The 19,993-nt window shown below is 45.0% G+C and overlaps 1 protein-coding gene across 5 annotated transcripts in view; it reads left to right on the forward strand.

Moving 5' to 3' along the window:
* Positions 1–19,993, forward strand: part of Palld (palladin, cytoskeletal associated protein) — a 413,911-nt gene that overhangs the window by 376,404 nt on the left and 17,514 nt on the right. For 3 of the 5 annotated variants that reach the window (XM_006996647.4, XM_015989968.3, XM_042262652.2), the window contains 5 exons: positions 7,943–8,078; positions 11,028–11,126; positions 11,928–11,978; positions 13,462–13,683; positions 15,418–15,567. In XM_006996647.4, coding sequence (XP_006996709.2) covers positions 7,943–8,078; positions 11,028–11,126; positions 11,928–11,978; positions 13,462–13,683; positions 15,418–15,567 — 658 coding nt within the window. The remainder of the gene's footprint in view (positions 1–7,942; positions 8,079–11,027; positions 11,127–11,927; positions 11,979–13,461; positions 13,684–15,417; positions 15,568–19,993) is intronic. The other 2 variants (XM_015989967.3, XM_076553287.1) reach the window with 1 other exon arrangement.

Consider the following 19,993-nt stretch of genomic DNA (forward strand, 5'->3'; position numbering starts at 1 on the left):
AAACAAACAAAACAAAACAAAAAAGAAAAAGAAAAAAAAAAGAAACAATCCTTTAAATACATCAACTGAGAAGGGGAAACCCTGCCTTAGTTAATTTTCTATTGCCTTAAGAAAAGGCCATGATCAAGGCAACATACAAAAAGAAAGAATGTAATCTGGGCCACACATTTCGAGAGTGTTAGAGTCTATGACCGTCGTGGTGTCCAGAGCATGGATCAGGCAGGCAGGCAGGCATGGTGCTGGAGCAGTAGCGGAGAGCTCACATCTGATCCATAAGCAGGAGGCTTGGAGACAGAGACCGGATCTGGTGTGGGATTTGAAACCCTGTGACCCACCTCCTCCAGCAAGGCCACACCTCCTAATCCTTCCCAAACAGTTCCACCAACCGGGAAACCAAGCATTGAAATGTATAACCCTACGAAGGCCATTTTCATTCAAACCACCACAATGCCCTTGTACATTAACAAGTCTAAGTAAAGTGGCATGAACTCAAGTAAGAAATTATATACTGATTCAGCCCCCAGGCAACTGACCATTTGACTCTTCTCTCAGCTTTTTTATTGCAAATTATTTAAAATCTGTTGCTCCAAACCTCATACTGACAGCCTTAAAATTCTTGAAAATTGTTAAAGATGAGTTATTTATAAAAGCGCAGTAAAACCTTCTAACTAGATACCATGCAGGTATCAACAAGACCTGCTGGAGCATAAAGTGAGTAAAAGCTAAGTCAGCATTCCTTTCATAGCAGATTTCAAAAAAAAAAAAACGAGGAAGTGTGGGGCTGGGGACGTAGCTCTGTTGTTCAGGAAGCCCTGGGTCTAGTCCCCCAGCACTCCTGTGATCCCACCATTCCAGTAGAGGCAAAAAAAAAAAAAAAAAAAAATCACACGTTTAAGGTCATGTCCTCCATTAAACATCAAGTTTGAAGCCAGTCTGCGATCCATGAGATCCTCTCTGTCAAAGACAGCAGGGCTCAGAATGGAACTGCTGAGACAGATGCTCAGCTAAGAAAGGGACTTCTCCCCAAACGTGAAGGTCTGACTTCGGCCCCCGCATCCACATGGCAAAGGAGATAACCGACTCCCGCAGGTTGTCCTCTGACCTCCGCGTGTGCATCTTATGGGCAGGCACACACATCAATAAACAGGCAAAAACGTAAAGTAGAAGGTTAAGAGAGTAAACGTTAGTAAAGAGCAAGCGAGAGCCCTGTATCTCTACTCTTCCTGCTGAAATCGTACCGCAGAGTTGACCACATTCTCAGAGACAAAAGAGGAATAAAGCATAGAATTTATCTGTACTCTCAGCTAGAGCTTCTCCCGCTTGGGATGCAGTTACATCACAACACACAGCCACTGCTGTAGCTAGCCTAAACCCGGAGAGCCTCAGTGACTTGCTCTGTTGGGCGCTTTCTGGATTCTGATTACATGAATCCCATGTCTGAAATCTGGCTTCTTCTCAAATCCTAACTGGAAATAGTATCGTCAAAATAAGAATGGAAGTCAAAGAACAGATTCCTACAATAATGATACCATAATGGGTTTCTGTTCAAAGTTGAGTCAGAGAGCTGGCCCGAGGAAAACTTTCTCCCCAGTGTTTTGGTTTGAGCCTTTATTTCACTGGTAGAAAAGGAAGCATTATCTACTGCAAAGAGGGCCAACTATCGATTCATTAAGTGGGAGAGTGCGGACAGTTCCATCAATAAATGCTACCAAATCTTGCTTCCAGGAAGCCAATCAAATATCATATAAATAATCTGCCCTAATACTGCTCATCTAGAAGTTGATCAGATTCATCTTTCAAAAGCATTGTGTGGTCATGATCTTAATCATCTTACGCGGAGACAGTGGTCCATTCTGAGCCTTGGCTTTGACCTTCTTCTGAGGATGGCGATGCGATTCTGAGGGCTTGCATCCTGGAACAGGAGCTCTTGTTCATTATCACCAGCAGCTTTTGGGAGCCAGAGTATAATTATCACCACAAAAGAGTCCAGACATTCCTAACATTTCTTTAAAAATGAATGGAGCAGCCACACTAATTTGTGCCTGTGGAAACTGTACCAAAGAATTGCTAAGCTCTGTGACACCCAATAGTAGGGCCAGCTTAGGCCACAGGCCCTCAGCTCTATGCCCGCCCAGTAAGCCATATGACTATGTGGCTGTCCTCTTGTCCTAAACGAACTTGCCCTCACTTGAAGAAGCCATTCTTTGGGTTTGGTGGACAAGTCCTTGGTAACATGTTTTCTTCTGACGTGCTGTGGGCATTTCAGTCTCCAGGGGAATCTCTGCATGTCTTTGCCAGATCTGGGGGTTCCATCAGATCAGCTCCATTCCGTAGGATCCGATAGACACAGTGACCTTTGCTCATCCTCAGTACTGTACTCTGTTCTCATAAGGGGTGTGGCATGGTCACAGTGCTCCAGCCTCTTCTGTTTGGTTTTTCGAGACAGTATCCGCTGTCTTTTTAGCATCCTCCTCTTAAGTACTGGGATTGCTCCCATCTCTGTCTCTCTCCCCCCCACCCTACTTCCCACCTGTCTCTGGCTTTTTTAAGGCAAGGTTTCATGTAGCCTTCCCTGGCCTCAAACTCATAAGTAACTGAGACTCCCCTTCAGCCCCTGATCTCCATGCCTCCATCTTCCAAGTGCTGAGATTAAAGGCATGTGCCACCATGCTCAAGATACGATTCTCTTAATTTCCTCTTTTTTTATGAGTAGCTTTGGCTTGCAATATTGCCCCCACGTTTGTGAGACATGAGAGCATGTGCCTACATATCTTCCATGGGATGTACTGAGAGCATTTCACCCAGCTCTATCCGAATCTTCCAGTGCCCTCTAGTTCCCCTGGTTTATAGGAAATAGCCCGGAGGACACCCTCATAGTGCTGCCTGCAGTAAGTGAGGGGAATTCCCCGTATCTGGAATAAGCCTGAGCAGAGAGGGCGTGCTGTGACCTACCCCGGAGTACATTGCCTCTGGTGTCAAGTGTGAGCCTCAGAGTTCCAGACTGACGAAAACAGCTACAGAAGCAACACAGCCCTCTGGGTCTTAAGGAGACGTTTGATTGTGACAGGCTCGGTTTACAGTTACATTTTAGACCGATGAGCATTTTAACTCAGTTTTCAAGTCAAGCCATTGGTTAAATAGTAACCAGTAAAAAGAGAACCCAGCAGACGAAAGGGGCATCAGACCTGCCAGGCATCTCGTTATTCGAGTCTTCCTGAGACAGAAAGGTAGTTGTGGCGCCATTCCCCACCGAAGGAAATGGAAGCATCCCCTGGGGTCCTGTCATTAGGCATCCCAGGCCTGTGTTCCCTAGCAGCTTCACAGGCAAGGCCTCCGGTACCTCTGTACAGGTAGGCGATGGGTCTGTGAAAAGGTCTCTGACCAGGGGTAGCTCAGTCAGACTCAGTCAGGAATGACACAATACCAGGTCATCCAGAGTGTTGTGTGTGCTCCTTTCTCAGCTCGTTCCTCACAGAAAATAGTGGGAAGCTAACTATAGTCCTTTAAATAATAGCTTATGGTACTCAGTTTTTTGTGCTCTAGCCATTTTAGTATAGAAGTAAAATTCAGTTTAAAAATAGTACTTATAAAAAAAAAATATGTGGTGGCTCACGCCTTTTATCCCAGCACTCAGGAGGCAGAGGCAAGGGGAATCTCTGTGAGTTCGAGGCCAGCCTGGTCTACAGAGTGAGTTCCAGGAGAGCCAGGACTGTGTCACAGGAGAAAAAAAAAAAAAAAACTGTCTCAAAAAAAGCTAAAAAACAAAACAACAACAACAAAAAACACCTATCTTTTACATATTCTTGAATGTATGACACCCTTGAATATAGAAAGGACCGCAGAATGCCTGCGCTTTCAAGCCCTGAAATAGCTGTGGGACTGAGTTTCCCTCAGGCCACTCAGGCCAGACCTCCAGCTGTTGGGCTCTGCACAGCTGTTTCTGCCATCTGCCAGACTGACCTGAAGGCGTGTTTCAAGGGGAGGAGGATGTGTGATGGTCATCTGACCTGCAAGAGCTTACTTTCCAGGTGGTCTTTACATGCTCTAAATGCTTTTGCCCCGATGTCATGAGTACTACTTAAAACGGCAGGTGACTTCCTGTCAAAGTCAGAGGAAACATCTCTGTGGTGTCCTTTGCAGCTGGGCCTGGCCTATACAAGTTGTTTACTGGCTCAGGTTTGCCTCCGAGTGTGGGATTCTGTGAGGAGATCTAGTTTGAGTACAGTTGACTTTGCATGAGCATTGTTGTTGGGTTTTTTTCCTACTTGTACAAATCACCTGAGGAGAGAGCGCCCCTCTGTCAGCCGCCGCCTTTTTCCTTCCTAATGAGCTGGCTCTTCCTCGGTTGTCAAAGGCCAGGCCGCCCCAGGAAGCAGTCCCACAGCCCTGTCACCTTCACCCCCAGCAGGGTATCCCAAAGCTTTGCCCTGGAGACAGGACCACTCTTCCTCCCCCGTGTGTCTCCCCTTCCCCAGCGCTCCATTTTGACGTCTAACGCCAGTTTTATGTGTTATTCCAGCCTCACCTAACTTGCTTTCCTAAAATATTTTCTGAATTATTCCAATGAGCTCCCTCCCAGCACCAGTGTTTTTTAAATGTTCCAAATTAAACTACGGATGGGAAATGATGTCTTCCCTGTCTCTTCCCTCGTGGTTCACAGTGACTGTCTGTTGACCCTGAGGGCTCGTTCTGACCAGAGGGTCCAGGCACCCAGATCTCGGTAGGTCTTCGCACACTTAGTAACGTTGCGTCCTTTACACCCTCGGCTGTAGCACTGGAGTGCACTAACAGAAGCCCTCTGCCTATACCCCTGACAGTCTGTGGCTCTTACTACCCCGTGGAATGTCCTTCCCTTCATTCTTTTTCTTTCCTGTACTGAAATGATAAATACTTGAGTGGCAGAGACCACACCAAGATAAAGGGCTCCTCTGTGAAATGTTCCAGAGCAGCTATTCTAAGTTCCCCCAAAAAGAGTCAAGGATACTGGAAAATGCTTTCCAACCAGCAGGACCCACTCTAGTAAAGATGGTGTTATATGTCCCAGACAGTTGGAACAGTCTATAAACGCCAGCTCTCTATTTCTCTCATTTAGATCATCTGTTCTGGTCTGGACACTCACCTTCTTATGCCCCTAATTTCTCTGCGTAGCCCTCCCTGGCTGTCCTCGGAACTCACTCTATAGACCAGGCTGGCTTCGAACTCGAAGAGATCCGCCTGCCTCTGCCTCCCAAGTGCTGGGATCACAGGCGTGCACCACCACGGCCAGCTTCACCTGTGGTTCTTATTTGTGCTGAGGACACAGCCCTCGGTGTAGTCTGCCCGCAACACAGCAGCGCCTTCGGTAATCAGAGGCTGCTCCTCCATGCGTGTGCAGCTTGGTTATACTGCTCAGGCTGCGTAACAGTGGGAAATCGCACTCACTCGCAATTCACGCACAAGAGCTTAGCTGCCCTCAGTTTGTCTCTGGGGTGACTTCAGGAGCCGACTGTTCTGTTCCTTGGACTGTGGCAAAAGCAGCACAAAGCTTTCTTCAAAAATTGTGTAAAACGGGCTTGGCCTGAGGTTGGCATTTTACGTGTCCTCTGATTTCAGATGGTATGGAGCAAGTATTCTTGACTGAGGAGGGAAAGGAGAGAAATATAGAAGTGAAGATAGATAATACGTATGTTCACTCATTACAGAAACATCTGCATGTGTTCTGTGCTGAAGGGAAACAGCCACGGTGGGAAAGAGACCATTCAAGAATACAAATAGTCAGTATCAGAGATGCATGAAGAGCTTAAGCATGGGACGTTACCAGTGGGATAGACTTAGGCACATTTTTTTCCAAGGAGACATTAAGGTGAAAGCTGATGATGTAGCTGGAAGCAAGCCTGTCTAGGAAACCCAAAAAACTATGAGCATTTTTGTTAAATGACTGCATGGTACTAAAAACTGAATTCTAAATCATAATTCATAGGACTCTATTGGTGCCTTAAGCAAGTTCGCCGCTGCCTATGTTTCTGCTCCTTCCGGTCTCCCTAAATCTCAAGATCACCTCTCAGTGAATAGAACAAAAGTAAAAGATGTCACAGTCTTTATTTGTTTCTTTAATGTTTAACGCCAGCATGCTGGGTAATTTTGACTGAACTAGATGGACCTGGAGATGCGGGTTTTATTAGCTAGGATATTTTCCTCTGTAAGTATCAAAAGACTCAGTTATAAGTAGATGAAGTACACAGGGTTTGCTGGCTTACAAAACAAGTCTAAGATGGAACATTCTATTTCTACCAGGGAAAGAAGAGGGCCATGTCTCCCTTTATGCCTCCTTTTAGAGATGGGAGCATAGGACCTTCTCATCCCACCCATTACTCACCTCTCCGTGGCCATGGCATGCCCCCTACCTTTACTAAATTAACTAATACTTAGAAGAATGGGAAAAAGAAAACTCAAATTGGCTTAGAGCCAACCCCTGCACCGGGGTAGGAGATCTCTCTAAGCACTGGTCCATACACTCAGGGAGCCGCTGCCCCCAGCACCAGACGTCAGCTCCTGCCTCTTTATAAGTGGAAGGACTCTATGCATCTTTCTATGGCTTGCTTTATTTTCTTTTAACCTCCAAATTCAACTATGTTGAATAGGGTAGTGATGGGTCATCCATTTTCCCTTTACAGTGCGTTCAGTCTCTCATTGATTTCCACCCACTGAGTTGATAAGGGCAGAGACAGAAAAATAGAAAGCAGGCGTCCACACCTACCCAGCACGCAGCATTGGTGCCCCCTGGTGCACAGTGCAGGAATTGCTGCAGCCCTGGGAAAGCCAGATCCTGCCCTGTTGCCTATGATGTGATGTATTGTAGTGCAGATTTATGGCTTACCATCCATGGTAAGACAGGCCGACCTGCCAGAGCCCGCTGGTGTCAAACCCTACCAAAGATTTTATAGCTCAGGTTTACATTAGTCAAATAGGGTACGTGGAGATGGGAGGGGACATAGCAAATGTAATTCCGGTTGGACATCCGTAATGTGAAAATCCAGTTTCTGAAACCCTCCCAAATGCACACTGTTTTGAGCATTGATATTGTAAGTAGAAACCTGTGATAGGTCACACCCAAAATACAGGCACACTAAGAATTCTGCATAGAATACCCTTGTGTTCTAGGTATAAAATAAATAAGACACATGAAGGATTTTCACTTTTTTACAACAGAGTATTGTGTAGTCCAGGCTGGCTTTGAACTTGCTATGTAGCTGAGGATGACTTTGAACTCCTGCCTCTCTTACCTCCACCTCCTGAGTGCTGGATTGATAGGCATTACACACCCAATTTACTCTCTCTGCTGAGTCTTAGAAAGCAGGTTCTTGTGCATGCTAGGCAAGCACTCTACCAATTGAGCTACATCCCCAAATCTTGGCCCCAAGTATTTCTGATAAATGATGTATGGCTTACAATGAGGCAAGTCCTGCCATTGAGTACAATGAATTATGAAGGGCCAGAAATTTTTTTTTTAAAATCATGAGAGAAATTTGCCCCTTTTAAATCCTCTTGATATTCACATTTTATTCATTTTTATGTATTTTATATGTGCTTAGTAAGCAACTTTAAGAAACTTGACAAGGGCACGGTTGAGTCAGTTTAAACCTGATAGCAAGCCACATCACTTTTCCACTTCACATGGCTACTCCCTGGGATGAAAACGCAGGTATTCCCTGTCTGTGGCATTTACCTAGCCACGGAAGATGCTCGCCCTTGGGTATCTGAACCTTCTCCAAGAGCTGGTTCCAGTTGGTGCTTTCTGGACTCCTGAAAGCATCTTTCATGGTTCTCTCCTGAGGAGTGGCTGCAGATGCTTTAAAGAGATAAGCCCTGAGTGGCATTTGCTGCATTGTGCTCTCTTTTGTTGAACTCCGATGTTTGACTTGGACTCCTGTTGACTGTGCCGCCTTATGCTTTCATTGCGCAGGGGATTTCCAAAGAAGGCCAGTAGAACTGCTAGAATAGCGTCTGATGAGGAGATCCAAGGCACCAAGGACGCTGTCATTCAAGACCTGGAACGGAAACTTCGCTTCAAGGAGGACCTTCTGAACAATGGCCAGCCGGTACTGAGGGAAGAGGGATTTAGACTCCGAATCCTAGCTCCCCACTCCCCAGATCTCTTCTCCTGGTTCACTGAGGCTCAAGTTCATAAGACTTGCCCACCAGACGGTTTCATTACCCCTGCGTCTCAGCATTCCTCTTAGTGAGTAGGAGAGGAAAGGAAGCAGAAAGGACAGTAACCAGGGTGGAAACCACAACAGATGATTAATGATGCCACCATAAAGTGCCCACATCCACAGAGATTCCTCGGGAGGAAACAGGAAGGTGATCTGGGATAGCAGGTACCCAGAAGCTGTGAACTGGAATGAAGGGTGTCCCCCTAACCCCAGAATAACCTGTGCTAGTGTAACTGTGGCCAAGGTGGACTCCTATCCTCCCTGCCTGAGTAGACAATGCTCCATCGCTTCACAGTAATGCCTGTCCCACAGTCTTGATCTGAGTTTTAAAGCAATACTACCAAACCTGACAGCAAAAACTACTCGTGCTTTAAGGCTACGGGTTAGCGACCGTATCCATCCATCTGATGAGAAATAGATGATTCGCTCCCTACTTAAATATTCCGTAGCTGGGTTTGTTTGTTTGCTTACTCTTATCTTATCATCTCGAAACTTTAAAGGGCTGGGAAATCCAGCAAATCAGGCAGCCTGAACACGGAGAGGGGCCTTTTTTGAATTTATCATGAAATACCAGAAAAATAAGGGTTGGCTCTTCAGCTGAAGAGGCCTCTGTGTAAAACCCTCTCGGATGCCTTTTCAGAACAGAACACGCTTAAGTTTTCTGGGATTTTTAACCTTGAAGCATTGATAAAAATGTGGATGAGCCTGTTTAATTGGCAAGTTGGAGAACAGAGGAGTATTATAGATGCTGATGTTAATGACGAAGGGCTCTTAATCTAAGATTAAGCTTCTATCGAGCTTTGTGATGCTTGTTTCACGGGGTTCTGAGGCTCTGCATGAGAGGGAACTATTTCCCCTGACAAGTGATTGCACACACTCTGGAAGTGTTCCCTGGCTCTGTCAGCAAAAGCCTTTGGAAGATTAAAACAGATGCTTATGGGACTTTTTCTAGCCAGGTGAGGGCATCGATCCAACTCCCCCAGCACACACTATTTTTTTTTAATTTAAATATTCCTTGGGGATGGGGGTTCTCTTGGATAAAAATAAAACTTCTATAAGCTCCAACTTATACATTGGTATGTATAATTCTTATTTGGCTTGTATATATTCTATAACCCATATGTATGCATTATTTATATTTATCTGTTTAGTAATTAGTAAGCATTCACAGCTAGTTTCATCCATCCCAGAGGTGATAGTTTAGGACAAGAAAAGCCAAGTTCCTTTTTTCAAAAAGGGGATTCTCAAATAAGTTGTTCATTCCATTCCATAATATTCTGTTACTTATTCTGGCTTCTGTGGACAAGGGTTTGTATTTCCACACAGCACCGTGACATAGAAACCAAGCTGTGGAGTGGAATTGGCTGAAAGGTAGCAGGGACATCTCAGTGAGGACTGAGTAGGTACCAGTCGCTATTTCTGCCTATGAGGAACAGGCCTCCCACTGATGACGTTCTCCACCAGAACACGGGGAATCTAAACCTCCATCTGACAATTGAACTCCGCTTATTAACAGAATTGATAGAATCACTTTGCATACTCACTGGACCCAATCACTCGCTGTGACTTTCAGACACCCTCTCCGAGTCCCCTGCTGTTTCTTCAGCAAATGAAAAGAATTTCAACCTTAGGGCTATTTGGCATTGGATCTGTTTGACTTTTCCAGTTTCAGCTGGGACCAGAACCAGCAATTACTGGAAACAGTAAATTCATCCAACATATTTTTCTGATTAGAGACTGTTGAATAGTGTTTGTGTTGACATTCAGAAATTTGAAGGTTCATCTAAAATCATGCTTGGACTCTGTCTTTTTTTTTTTTTTTTTTTTTTTTTTTTTTTTTTTTTTTTTTTTTTTTTTTTTTTTAAGATCCTACTCTACAAATTTTTCCTTATTTCTAATTGATCCCTTGTTTGAAAATGCCCCTAAGGGGATTTGTGAGCTCTCGCAGATCCATAATTCTAAGGCATATAGAAACAACAGGCAAGGAGAAGAACCACAAAACTGCTAGCCTGTCGCACATAGGAACGGCCCAGCAGACAGCTAGCGGGAGCGGCAGCAGGATGGTCTTCCTCCCAGAGGGCCAACAGTGCACGTCTGAGAAGTCAGGCATGGTGGCTGCTGGCTGCTGGCTTGTCCTTACTTCAGCCATGTGTTGTCGGTTTTTGTGGATTGTCTTTGTTTCAAGCTGCTTACCCTGCACAGCAGTGTCCTTAGAGGTGGAGCTGACCTCAGACTCCCCTGTCCCCCTGTAGACCGAGCGTATTCTGGGTGTCACATGTGGTGGGGACTGACCAGGAGGATTGGCTCTGCCAGCAACACCCGCTTTTCTTCTCCGTGCTCCACGTGCTGCCCTTTTGAGCAGCGATCTTTCTGTCACTGGCTGGAACCGACGTGGATGTTCCGATACCTGGGAAAGTTTTTGAGAGGAACATCTCCTCTGCTGTTTTAAAAGCCCCCCTTTTTCCTCTGGGTTTTCACTAAGGACAAGGACGGCATAACTGTCCTATGTGGGCTCAGCCTGGCTGCTTATCGTTCACTTGGATCGGTGTGATATCAGGTGGTTAGCTGCGGGGATTAATTATCGCATCTCCCAGCATTGAATTAGGCGACGTGAGGCAGAAGCAGGAGAGAAAGGCCAGCGAAGGCCACTCATTCCTGAACGAAGCCAGGACAAGAAACAGACTCTTTGGGATCGAGCTATGAAGCTGAGGAGAGATTAGTTATAGAAAAAAAAATGTCAGGACTTACGTTCTTATCCTTTTTCCGTTAGCAATGTATAGTTGTGATTTTTCCCCCTAATTTTGTATTTCTGTGACCTTTTCTTTTTTTGCGCAGAGGCTGACATATGAGGAAAGGATGGCTCGCCGCCTGCTCGGTGCTGACAGCGCCAATGTCTTCAGCATCCAGGAGCCCGAAGAAACAGCAGCCAATCAGGTACCGGAACTTTGCCTGGAACTTCCGGGGGAAATAATCGCCGTCCTGCCCACTCTCCCCACACTCTTAATGGACTCTGTTCTTGAGATCAGTCGTGGGGCGAGTAGCAGGCAAGTCACACACAGAAAAGCAGGGTTGCTGTCCCATCAGCCTCCCTGGTGGTCCTCACTGGGCAGATAGATGCCTGACTCTGCAGAGCGATTGATTACTAGAGCATCTCTAAAAACTGGTGCATGCCTGGTATTGATCCCCGCGCTTTGCTTCCCAGGATCTTCATGGTTTTCAAACTGTCCTATGCTTTAAAAATGCAAAACGGCTTTGTATGGAAAAACACTTTTCACTCACGTTCTTTGAAGTAAGCTAATTAAATGTCACCATGATGTTCTTAATGTCAGCCAAAATTAGACTCCCCTATGCTCAGAATACAGCACCTCTGCCCTCTTTCATGTAGGTGATCATAAAACACTAACCAACAGAGATCTAGGCGGCTATTTCATGCCCTGCTGCTACAAAAAAAGAAGTCATCTTTGTGGATCTGGTGCAATCTGCTTTATAATTCTATTAATCCCAATTAGAGGTTTTGGATGTAGTCTCAAATGAAAAACAAACAAAAGAGTCCCCACAAAGCTTTAAAGCAAGTCTAAAGGATCAAGTGAGCTCTCCTTCCCGTCCTGGAGACCAGGTTTCTCCTCTGGAAGCGTCAAGCTTGGTATTGCCACCACCAACGTTCATTCAAAGGAAACTAGAAATTCTCGCTTCATCTGCCTGTCTGTCTTCACTTCTTGTTTTCTGCCGTTACAGGACGTTGGGGCTCCGCGGGCTTCTGTAGGGAGTCCTCTGGATGGTCAAAAGGTTAAGCTCCACCCTCCTTCTCTGTCCAGTCTCCCACTGTACCTACCTTCTGTGCTTCCTTTCGTATCTGTGTGTCTGTCTCCACTGGCATGTGGTAATTATAAATACTGTGGCCGGGATCAATTGTTCATGTTGTCTCAAATGAACCTACTTGCTGCCATGTGCATTTTCTTATCGTTTATCTACAAACTTGACTTTAATTTCTAGCATGAGTAAATATACTAAACTTTGAGGCATGAAGAAATTTTCATTCCTTAGACACCCTTTTGGAAGGGGGGGGGAGAAATGATACATTTGATAGTAATTAATTAAAATAAAGCAGCTTGCAGTGTGTGGCTTTCATAACTTTATTCATATTGCTGTATTCCTTTCCTCAAACCAATAAACGATTTTCAGAAGGCTGAGTAACTTTTTAAAGAAAAAAAAAATGTAATTAAAATAGTCTCTTTTTTTTTTTTTTTTTTTTTTTTTTTTTTTGGTTTTTCGAGACAGGGTTTCTCTGTGTAGCTTTGCGCCTTTCCTGGAGCTCACTTGGTAGCCCAGGCTGGCCTCGAACTCACAGAGATCCGCCTGCCTCTGCCTCCCGAGTGCTGGGATTAAAGGCGTGCGCCACCAACGCCCGGCTAAAATAGTCTCTTAAGCAAGTGGGGCAGTGCACACCTGCAATCCCAGCATTCAGAAAGCTGAAGCAGCAGATGGCCGAGCTTGAGGCTAGCCTAGGCTACATAGCAAGAGCCTGTCTCAAAAAAAAAAAAAAAAAAAAAAGCAACAAAAAGTTCTCCTATATATCCTATATATCACCTAGGGAGCATGCGATGGTGGGCTGTCCCGTGTCCATGGTAATCTGCAGGCAGGAAACTGCAGGCGCCACCCTGAACACAGTCACAAAATCCCTGCGTTGCTTTTGTTCTCAGCCGAAGTTGCGGCTGTACTATGCATCTTGCTTTTGTTTAAGAGCTGGGCTCCTAAGAGTTGCAGATTTAGGCGGGAGCCCCAGTGTAATACATGTGCTGTGTGCTCACAGGGAAGCAAAAACAGAAAAACGTGGTGCTATCCCCTTTACTTGACAAAATTCTGCACCTTCTTGGGGCTGCTTGCCCCATGCACTGGTGGTGGCCTTCTGGGGGAGCGTGCAGCCCACATCGGTTTTTACCTAATAGAAGAAGAGACCAGGATGTTTCCTTCTTAGGCATTTAGGATGGATAGTCTTCCCTTCATAGTTTTAACTGCTCCTCTACACCCCTTCCCAAGAAAGGTCGTGGGTGTTTGCTTGTGTATTTATGGGTTTTGTTTTATTTTGGGAATCAGACTTGAAGGATGATTTTAAGTATCACACAAAACCCAATTCCAGATGTTTTCTTATGACACTGAATTAAGCCCAGACCATGGTTCACTGTAAAAATACCCTACCTCCCCGTGTTTTGTTAGCGAGGGAGCTACTGTCTCCGGAGATGCTGACTTGGACCTTCTGTGTCTGGCCTAGGAGTACAAAGTCTCCAGCTGTGAGCAGCGGCTGATAAGTGAGATAGAGTACAGGCTGGAGCGGTCTCCTGTGGATGAGTCGGGGGATGAGGCGCAGTATCCGGATGTGCCTGCAGAAAGTGCAGCTGCGCCCTTCTTCGAGATGAAGCTGAAACATTACAAGATCTTTGAGGGGATGCCTGTGACGTTCACGTGTCGAGTGGCTGGGAACCCGACGCCAAAGGTAAGCGGAAGATGTCACTTCTTAAGCATTGCCGTAACAAAACACCTAAGCAGTGCATGGGGAAGAACCCCTCTAAGTGGCACCTTGGCTTCATCAGAAATAATCAGATCACTAAAAATGCATGATTAGGAGGGATGGTGCCTTACATAATTTAATTTTAGAGCTGACAGTTAATTTAATTCTAGTGATCACTGTATAATATAATTTTTATAACTTGGAGCCAAGTTAAAAAAAAAAAAACATGGGTGTTACAGAAATCCAGGCACAGTGATTCATACCCTTAATCCCAGCCCTGGGGAAGCAGAGGCAGGAGGATCTCTATGAGTTCAAGGCCAGCCAGAGTTCCAGGACAGCCAGGGTTACACAGTGAGACCTTGTTTCAAGGGAGGAAAGGGGAGTTAGAAAAGCTATTGCAGGAGGGCCGTAAGGATGGGCGTGTCTATTCGGGACTGAATATGTCCGGTCTCCCTAACTTAAGGATGGACGGTTTCATTAAAATTTAGGTGAGCACACTCAGCAATGGGTGCCATCATGGCCTCCTCCTACATACCATCATCATATTTGCTCTTGTTCACCCACACACACACAGCTGCCCCCCCCCCAAGGCTCTTCACCCCACCCCAACCCCAAGCTGGTTCTGTCTCCTAGTTAGATGTCTTTTTGCTTTCCTATTACAACCATCCCATTAGGCTGTAAAAATTGGAACTTTAGACAAAAAAAAATTTATTTGATCAAGATTTATTTTTACCTAATTATCTTTAACATATAGTTTTCAATCAGTCCAACTTACATATTTAAAAAACATTGGGCCTTTCAATTATACTGTGTTCTTTTTAAAAATAATGGGGGGGAGTTGATAAGCATGAGTCATATGCATCTTGACCCAGTGGGCGCCCAGCATCATCGACCTGTGTGTGCTGCCTGCCTCCTTTCCTGGTACACTCTTCTTTTTTTTTTTTCCCCCACACAAGTCAGCAGAAACAATTTGGAGTCTTTTTTGTCCTATAAAGCAAGCTTTTCACCATTACCTTATGAGTAATACATTTCAATTGCTAATACATTTTGAAAGAAAATAAAAATACATATAATGCCACTTCATGGAGCTAATCACTGCCCCAGGCTGTATATAGGTAAACATACACATATTACTTCACATAAATAATGTGAATGTAAATGACAGTTTTAAGGAGCAAAAAGATATATTTTCATGCATGTATTTATTAAGCATAAGTAGGAGTGCAGCAGGCTGGAGAGATGGCTCAGCAGTCAGGAGCACTTACTGATCTTCTAAAGGACTGGGTTTGGTTCCCAGAACCCACAGCAAGTGGCTCACAGCCCGACTCCAAGAGACCTGATGCCATTTGTGGTCTCTACAAGTGCACACATTTGTGCATATACACACACATGCACACATACATGCACACACGCACATGCACACACAACTTTTAAAAACAAAAATGAAATTGGTTTTACTGTTACCTCCTTTGATTGCTCAAAATCCAGTCTCTCATGAGGCACTTGCTTTCCTATTACAACCATCCCATTAGGCTGTAATAATTGGAACTTTAGACAAAAAAAAAAAAAATTTATTTGATCAAGATTTATTTTTACCTAATTATTTTTAACATATAGTTTTCAATCAGCATTTTAACAGTGCCCTCCACAGACCAGGCGCCCCTGCCCATCTGGACGGTCAGAGGACGTGCATAGTCTTATCCTTGTTTCCTTCCGCAGATCTATTGGTTTAAAGACGGCAAGCAGATTTCCCCAAAGAGCGATCACTACACCATTCAGAGAGACCTTGATGGGACCTGCTCCCTCCACACCACGGCCTCTACCCTCGATGACGATGGGAACTATACAATCATGGCTGCCAACCCTCAGGTGAAAACAGATGGAGGGCTGGGCTCTGTTTGTGGCTAGGGTTTCAGGTCTTTGATTAGGCAGAGGAACTGTTTAATTAAGAGGTGAAGCTGTACTTTTTTACATCTTCTCTCTCTCTCTCTCTCTCTCTCTCTCTCTCTCTCTCTCCCTCTCCCCTCTCCATATTCCTCCCCCCCACCCCCACCCCCGGTAGAAAATTTGTTTTGCAAGCATTTATTCCATCAAGAATCCTGTAAGAATGATCCTGGCACATATATGCATTCCTTCCACAAATTCTATCCAGGGTATCTTCTGTGATCACCTCTTACTGGGGTTATGGAGTTGCAATTTGGTGTGGGGGGGGAGAGACGACAAAGTTTGGAGACAAAGTCTGTAAAAGAGTAAACTGTATCATTCAATAGAGTTAAGTGCAAGAAAATAAAGAAGGGAACATGATACAGACCGAGTGGTGGTGTGTACATATATATTAGACAAACCCAAACTATTTAAAAATAATGCATGTAAAACATCAATGGACATCTTGGTCCAGAATTTCAGTTATCAGTACACTTCCCCACCAACAGTGCCTATGTACAGATTTGGGATTTGTTTGTATCAAATGATTTTTCTTATATCGCTCGTGGATTTAAGGTCAGAAAAGCAGTTGCCTTCTCAGAATGTAATAACTAGTTGCCAGACGTCACCCTCCCCACTCAAACCTGTAGATTCCTTCTCATGGAGTATCCTACAGCACCATGCTGGGAATCGGGAACACACAAGAACAAGATGAACAAGAGGTGATTTTGTATGTGTTTTCAAGGTGATTTCCATAAGTCCACAGAAGTATATAAGTCATCTATTTAAAAGAGGGGGACTAAAATTAACAAGTTTATTATATAATTAATGAAGAAAGCCATACTAAATTTCTAGTCCATTTATCTCATTCCATATTTCACTACTCTAAAAATATTGTTAGAAGGTATTTCAGTGTATGGTCATGCCATGATGAATGTACCCCATCTCTCTTCACCTCTGAGCTAATCAGAGTCAGCCCGACTAGTACTGCATGGGAGAAGATGATATTTTAACAAAATGTCAAGACTTGAGGGTTTTTTATGAGACTTTTCCTATTCAAAGACAAGTCTCTCTCTAAAGATATGTGTGCACCATCAAAATCAAAATGAGACAGTTTGTCCAGATACTAGGCTTATAGACAAGCACAGCAGCCTATTGGCTGCCACTGGAAAGTGTGTATATTGATGTACCTTCTTGAGGTTCTAACTTTGTCATTCATGACCATGTGACTACCATCCTGAAAAACAGAAGGAAAACCATTATTAGAAGGGCGTGCAGCGATGGCACCCACGGATGCCACCCAGCACTGGCAGGGCAGACAGAGGCAGATCTTCAGGGCTCGCTGTCTAACCACACTAGCCCAATCAGTGAGCTCCAGACTCAGTGGGAGACCCCATCTCAAAAAATAAGGTAGCGAGTAATTGGGGAAGATATCTCATGTCGAATGGCCTCTGGCCTCCACACACATGTGAACTCGTGCACACACACACAAGCATAAAAGTTACATCCTAATGCTTTTGTTTCTATTTGGTGTCTTTGGAAGGGAAAAAAGAAACAGAACTTGCCCCTTTTTTTTCTTGTTTTTGTATATTTCCTTGACTATCAACAAATTTCAACTGTCAGTTTTCTGACTACTTGAAAAGAAATGCTGGAGAATCAACAAAATCCAGAATCTTCTGGATGGGCTCTCTATTCTGCTTTTCCTCTAGGAAGGTAGGGACTTATTACGGGGTAGAATGATCGGTGCTCCCGAGTGCTTGCCAGAATTGGTCCCTGCTATTAATTTCAGTGCGTTTTCCTGGCATGTTTGAGATTGCTAGTGGAATAAGCTGTTTCGTAGAACAAAAGAATGCAGATGCAAACTGCAATTGAATCTGCTTCCAGCCCTCTTCCAAATTATGTGCGTGCGCGGAAGAGCTCTAAACAAGGGAAGGCAGGGCTCGGAGCTCAACATACCAGCCAGCCTCAAGAGTCAGTGTGTCTGCTCATAGAAACTGTTTTGACAAACTGTCCTGCAGTCCCTAGTTAAAGGGAGACACTAAAGACTGGATCAGTACACACTGCATGCCTATAATATCAGATTACGCTCATAAATACATGTAATTACATTTTTCAGTTTAAAAATATAATCTTACCCAAATCCTGTGTGTAAACCAGAGTCATTGTGTCCCCCCCCCCCCCCCGGGCCCCCCCCCCCGCAAACTCCTCCAAGTTGTAAACAAAGAAAAGGAGCTCAGGAAGGAGAGCAGAAGAGAGAGAGAACGCAGATGGTGTCCTAGGGGAGCCAGGGCTGTGCTCCAGCACCCGGCAGCTGTGAGATGTGCCAGCTCTACCAAACATTACCTATGGCCTTTGGGAATCAGTTTACCTCTCCATTTCCTCCTATGGGAAACAAGGACAATAATGTGGATTTACATCATGCATGTAAAAAGCACTTGGTTTATTTGACATACGGCGTACCTTCTATAAATGCTGGTTGTTACCGTTACTCTGATTCAGAGACACAAATTCATCCATCAAAGTCTATGGCTGGATGCTTGGCAGAGCCCGTGGAACCAAGATGTCAAAGGTCAGCTCTATGAGAGGTAGTCCGCCCGCCATGACTGTTGGGGAATGGGCCAGTCAGTGGGGGTGGAATTTGTAAAGTTGCTGCTGTGTGGTCTTCTGACCTCCTCCTGTTCTCATTATCACCCCCATGGGGAAGAAGTGGGGCATCAGATACAGCTGTGCCACAACTACCACACCCACAACACAGCTGGTGCCGGGGGCCACACAGGAACTTGGAAGCTGCTCAGCTCTCAGCAAGCCCAGAGCCAAGAGAAAACCAGAAAGAACAATTACTGCCCTCATTCTGAGCCCCAGTACCTCTGCCTTACCAACCCCAGGTTAAATCCCCATGACCAGCCTCTTTAGTGCTTGCCTCTTGCCTCTGGGAGAAAATAGAGATGTTAGGAGTGGGCCAGATGACATCAGCAAACCAAAATCTCAGCTCCCCCACTCCTCCTGTGATTTAAGCCAAGGGGGATCATGATGAGTGCTCTAGGTTGACCAGGAGGAGCAAAATGTTCAAAAAAAAAAAACCTAACATCACATACTTAGACCACTGCATCCAGATCCAAGTCTCAAACTGCACACAGTGTTTTCATTAAGAGACAGACCTAAGAATCTCCTTTTCAATGAAGACGAAACAGGGGAAGCTTGGGATCTAGCTGAAAGGTGGAACCTTTACACCACGTGCATAAGAGACCAAGGTTCCATTTCCACCACCACCAAACAGGGGGGCGGGCCCATGAAGGAGGTCTGAGGAAATCCTCCAAGTGGACATTTAGGAACAGATTTGTGTCAATGTTTACATCCCACCAACATTAGTAGGATTAAGGAATTTGTGATATTTCGCAGTAGTTGCTATCCCAAGTTTCTGGTCATGTTGCCTGGTTGATTCTAATTCCAACAGTAAAACCATCCGGAGCTGGTGCATCCTGCCCAAATATGCCAGATGTAGGTTTTGTGAATCATATGTAGATAATGTGATTAATCTTCCCACACATTAAGAAAAAGTGGCATTGAAATGAGAGCGAGTGGCCGGCCATTTTTCTCCCTACACTCTGGCAGATCTGATCTTCTGTGGCCGTGGATACATGGTGTTAAAAGTAATTACCCAGCCACCACCACAACCTTAGAGCACACCATATTGCATACAATCAAATCAAAAAGCTACCTCTTCTCAAGAAACACCCACCCTCCGAAGCATCAAGCGTAGCCGACAGAAAACTGCAGGCGGCTCTCCCAATGCCCTGATGCCCTTCAGTTCCCTCGGTTTTCTCTTCCTAATTGTGAAAGCATTTGGGCTTAGAGGGGAGACAGCGCATAGTCTGTGGCCTGCATGATGTGAAAATGGCCGAGAGGAGGAGGAAAGGATCAGAGTGGGGAAAATGAGTCCAGTAACAGGACACAGAAGAAGGAAGAGCTTTCCTGAGCAGGGGAAATAATTACCGAAAGCAGGCAAGAAAGAAGGTGAGAACCAAGGACAGAGGAAGATGCTGATGCTCGGCAGGGTATTTTAAAACAGGGTATTTTTCCACCTGGATAAATCTTTGGGGAGTAAGAAACATGCTATATACCGTTAGCTACCTCCAAATTTCACCTGGGACAGAATACACAGCTCCGAACCCATGCTGACTGGGCCATGTGTTACACTCCATGTGTACAGCTCCAGCAACTCATCAGCGACCAGATCACACAGCTTAGCATGATTGTGCAGCCCTACACCAGACATTGCCAGTCTGAGGATCAGAGAAACGGGTTGTTTCGGACTCTAATCCTGCCTTTAAGGCACAGCTGAATCTAAATGTGGGTGTTTTGCTGTGTTGTG

This window comes from Peromyscus maniculatus, chromosome 17 (assembly GCF_049852395.1).
Source record: "Peromyscus maniculatus bairdii isolate BWxNUB_F1_BW_parent chromosome 17, HU_Pman_BW_mat_3.1, whole genome shotgun sequence".
Lineage (NCBI taxonomy): Eukaryota > Metazoa > Chordata > Mammalia > Rodentia > Cricetidae > Peromyscus > Peromyscus maniculatus.